Source organism: Solea senegalensis, linkage group LG4 (assembly GCF_019176455.1).
Source record: "Solea senegalensis isolate Sse05_10M linkage group LG4, IFAPA_SoseM_1, whole genome shotgun sequence".
Taxonomy (NCBI): Eukaryota; Metazoa; Chordata; class Actinopteri; order Pleuronectiformes; family Soleidae; genus Solea; species Solea senegalensis.
The window spans coordinates 11,744,151-11,748,820 of NC_058024.1; the positions used below are offsets into that span (position 1 = coordinate 11,744,151).

The window sequence follows — 4,670 nt, forward strand, 5'->3', positions numbered from 1 at the left end:
TTTTTATTGGAAGGGCGTGTCTGTGTGCATGTGCCACTATAACGATAGAGTCTATGGTAAAGATTTGTGCGCCCCCAAGGAACAGGAAATACGTCACATGACCAGTTTTTAAACTACACTTGAATGCAGATTACACCCTGTAGTCACGGACTGTACAATGTGTAACTCGTTTACTTAAAATGTCCATGTTTTTATAAATGCTCTTCTTCTTCTCCTTCATTTTTGTCAAGCAATACATCTTAGCTGAGTCTGCAAATTTGGATTTGGAAAACACACCCGAGACTGTGATTGCATCATGGGTTTAAGCATTTTAAATTCAGTTCGTGTTTGGATTATAATGATGAATCTTTCATGCAGCCTCACAGGAGGAGTTGTGTGAGAAGATGGTCTTACGTCTTACTGACTTTATGACACTGAACTTCTCAAATAAGAGGCATGTACTACTTATTTTCAGGAGTGCCTCAGAAATTCATATCCATTGCTTAGAGCTGCACTCTTTGTCACTAAAAGGGCTTTGAAATGAATTTCAAAAACGGTGGCCTTGGAGTCTGAAATGGTGAAGAAAGGGGACAAAAAATGAACAGGGAATGTGAATGAGGACGATGAAGTGGATGTCTTTATGCCGATTCTGAACAGCATACAGTAAGTGTGCGTGAGTGTAAAAAAGAGCCATGTTTGTTGTAAGGGAAATGTGAAAAGATTCTTTAGAACTGGAGTATTGTCATGCTGAAGTTTACCTTGGTCTTTTTTTTGTAGCCTCTGCAAAGCGATGCTGGTGTGAGTGAGTGAGTGAGTCAGAGTTTTCTGAACGGCGGGCTGGGTTTATAAACCTCTGCTCGACACATGAGTTTGAAGGCCACTCGTCTCTGCGATCTGTCACGTACGTCCATGCAGTGGTGTCCATCAGCTCCGGCGTCCTTACTGCTCAGCTGGGACGGTACAGGAGCACAGAGAAAGCTCTTCATCATGAGGTCCTTCTTCTTACTGCTCTTCTCCCTGTTGTTGATCTCCCATGGATCTTCAGCTGTCATCACTGGGGTAGGTGGAAGCAAACAGGTGGATGCCTCACACGGAAAAAAAAAAAAAAAAGTTTGAACAATTTACCATAAGCAATCAAGAAAATTTGTGTTGTTAACACTTCAAACTCATTTTATTTTTAAAAAAACAAAAGGGAACATTTAAAGTAATGGTGTTCTTTTATTTTCATCACCTTCTTGCGTATTGTACATTACATTTCATGTATTTCATCATAACAGAGATGTATAGAGATGGAGGAAAATAAAAAGGTGTCAGACATTATTTAATTTAATTAAATTTATTTCATTGTTCTCATTGTGTAAACTGCTTAAAATTATTTAAAATGATGTTACTATGAGCCTCAGAGTTCAGTGTGGGTTTTGTTACAGAGAAGGTATCACACCTGTATTTTCTGATGGACGACGCTGATCATTGGTTTGTTTGTGTATATTTTTTTTGTAAATAGTTTTTTTTCCCTGTTTTTCACTGTGTGCACCTGGGACTTAAATTGAATGGCGTCACAACCACAGTCCATCAACTATGCTATCTATGTATTTTTTTCATTATATTGAGGAGTTTGCAGCAGACTTATATAAAAGACTCTTTCATAAAATATTGTTCAGTTATTCATCAAATATTAAGCCGATGGAAAAATAAAGAAGAATTGTAGGACTGTTTTTGTGATTTTAAAGGTAAGAGGGGCAACTACAGCGTGTCAATCTATCAGTTTATCTGTAAAAACAAATGTCCTTGTCACACCAACCTTCACTCACTGCGTCGTTGATCTGAACTGAATGACATTCAGTGATTTTCATCTACGTCTGTCACATAAAATCATTTGTGTTCTTTTGCATTTTGTTCCCTTCATATCATCTAAAGTGAGAGCTGTCAGTCAGATTCTTTCTTTCTTTCTTTCTTTCTTTCTTTTTGAGGTCTGAAATGACACATTTTTTATCTTTAGGCAAAATAACCTTCCACTGTCTAAAACCTCACGTTCAATATGTTTTTCCCTGTGAAAATGAGAGTAATCATGTATAATGTATTCAGTTGGATTTTTTGACAATGGCATATATTTTTTGAAATATTTCGTCACCATCAACAATTGAATGATCATTTGTAAACATGATCTCAATATTGATTGAGAATATTCTTTGTGGTAACTAGTGTGTATTTATATACACTATTGTAATCTTGATGACCACTCAAAGCTGCTCTTTACACTCATTCACTAACCCATTCATAGCGCTGCGCTGCGTCTTTTTCTGTCACACATCTTTCAAAGTGGGGTTAAGTGTCTTGCCCAAGGACAACTCGCTCTACCACTGATCCACCGTGACCCAATACGTACAATCAGAATAATCTTGGAATCATTATTTGAAGGTTGAAGCCCTACATCGTGTTGCTTATTTTCTGATGACATATCACAGTAATTTCAGGTCAATACAATTAGGGGCCGTCCACATGCAGCATCTTCTAAGGTATAAGAATGTGCAAAATAGAGTGTCTTATATCCTTTTTTCGGCACAACCTATGCAATCTAATGACGGTTTCTTTTTTCATTTTCACTAACTATATAAACACACCTGAGCAAAAAGTCCTCAAAATGTTTAATGTCGGATTGTTGACCAGTTCAAAGATCACTTGGCAAAGCAAAGAAAAACAGTCTAATTTTTTGACTTTTTACATTACATTACATTACATGTCATTCAGCAGACGCGATTTACAATAAGTGCATTTAAACATTTGGGTACAAACAAGAGCTAGAAGTAAGTAAGTGCTTCGAGTAAGCCAAACTACAAAGTACTAGTCATAAGTGCGATGTATATCACGACTAAAACATGCGATATAAAATGAATCATAACTTTGACTCAACTAGAAAATGGACCAAAAAAAGGATGTCCATATAAGGAGCTGTGAATTATTCCGCGTGAGCGCTAAGGGTTAAACCAGGCGCTTCTGACGTGTTTGTCACTTGTGTCACACACTAAACTGAGAGGAAAAAAGAAACAAACAAACTCAATGTTTTACCATTGCTGCTTGTCCCTCTTGCACTATACTCTGAACACGGCACAAACTCACTTGGACAGCATCCTTTCATCCTTTGATTCATTCATTCGCTTTGTCTGGTTACTGGAGGTTCAAAACTTGCCTTGTCGGCAAAGACCTTTGACCTATTCTTCTATGGCTCACGTATTAAAAATGATTTTAAAAAAGCCCTAAAAGCAAGCGACAAATGTGTGATGTTCAATCACTCTTGTTTATGTGCATGTCTCCAATGAAAAGAAGGCACTTTGATCATTTTATATGATATATAATGTAATAATCTGGTGCAGATGTAATTCGTTGCTGGAGATTTAAATGTTAAAATGCAGGTCCAGTGACATTCATATATTCATTTTTGTGCGTGTGTGTGTGTGTGTGTGTGTGTGCAGACGTGTGAGAAGGACTTTCAGTGTGGAGGAGGCATGTGTTGTGCAGTGAGTCTGTGGATCAGCAGCCTGCGGATGTGCACACCCATGGGACAGGAGGGAGAAGATTGTCACCCAATGAGCCACCAGGTGCTGTTCTTATCTAACCTCATCTGCAGTACGTGGCATCACACCATGGTTCCGTCACCTTTATAATGATGGTGGGAATGACGCAGGTTCTGGGGCTAAATGATACACGACATATTCCCTGCTACAAAGAGAGCAGCAGAGAGTTTCTCTGTTCATGAGGTTTTTTTAAAGGAGGACATGTTTTTTTCTCCTTTATTGCCGACGGAAACTTTCAGTGAATGTGTGATTTTGCTTTTGTTATCTCTTTTGAAAGCATTTGAACCATTCTATTCAAAACCCCATCAAAGAAGCAGTTAATATGATATATTTTGTCTGTTTCATCATTTGCCTCTGCATGCCTTCTACACAATGAAATTTTTTTTTTAAATTGAACAGCTCTTTATTTTTTGGCCTCCAGGTTCCGTTCTTTGGGAAAAGACTTCACCACACTTGCCCCTGTCTGCCCAACCTGTCATGTGTCTCCGTCGAGGAGGGCAGATCCAAATGTCTCTCATCCTACAAGCACCCAGACCCAGACTACTACCTCTGATGACCAACACCACAGTTACACACTATAGCTACACTACTGACGGCCTGCACAGTAACTACTTCATCCGCCTATAAAAGCCTGTTTCCACTGTTTAATTTATTTTGAATAAAGATATATATTTAATAAGGCATCAAAAAACGTTGGTTCGAGTTAAACTAAATGGTATCTTTCAAGTAAAAATTCAATCGCTGATCGGTGACCATCTGGGATTTTAGAGCCAATAAATACTTTATATGTTTACAAGAGGGCAAAAACATCAGCCTCATGCAGTGTTACATAGAATTTTATATGAAATATGGAGAAAAAAGTGCATCGTGTAATGATATCATGTTGATATACCTTTACCATCGCAACACTTTGTCTCCTCTCATCAGATTTCTTGATAGTATTTGTGTCATTATGTGTCATTATGTGACAGACGGCCTGAGGGAAGATCTCCATCTCTGAGAATCTCTCCTGATATTTACATTTTATTATTTTCCTAGTGCAGTGCCCCTTCAACATGTGCCTGTTTTGTCTACGTTTGTGTTTATGATTAACAGACAGGAGAACGGAATATCCGTTGC

General features: G+C 38.1%; 1 protein-coding gene across 1 annotated transcript; it reads left to right on the forward strand.

The window, feature by feature from the left end:
* Positions 1-872: 872 nt before the first annotated feature.
* On the forward strand, positions 873-4,235 carry prok2 (prokineticin 2). The gene is made up of 3 exons (XM_044023321.1): positions 873-1,038; positions 3,450-3,575; positions 3,973-4,235. Exons 1-3 carry the CDS (start codon positions 889-891, stop codon positions 4,102-4,104), a joined length of 408 nt encoding a protein of 135 aa, XP_043879256.1. The 5' UTR covers positions 873-888; the 3' UTR covers positions 4,105-4,235.
* Positions 4,236-4,670: the final 435 nt, after the last annotated feature.

Bases quoted from the DNA above. Each gene is read 5' to 3' on its own strand.
- prok2 (XM_044023321.1), top strand. From the start codon at position 889: ATGCAGTGGTGTCCATCAGCTCCGGCGTCCTTACTGCTCAGCTGGGAC. The intron at 1,039-3,449 runs GTAGGTGGAAGC...GTGTGTGTGCAG, and splicing joins CTTCAGCTGTCATCACTGGG to ACGTGTGAGAAGGACTTTCA. The intron at 3,576-3,972 runs GTGCTGTTCTTA...TTTGGCCTCCAG, and splicing joins GTCACCCAATGAGCCACCAG to GTTCCGTTCTTTGGGAAAAG.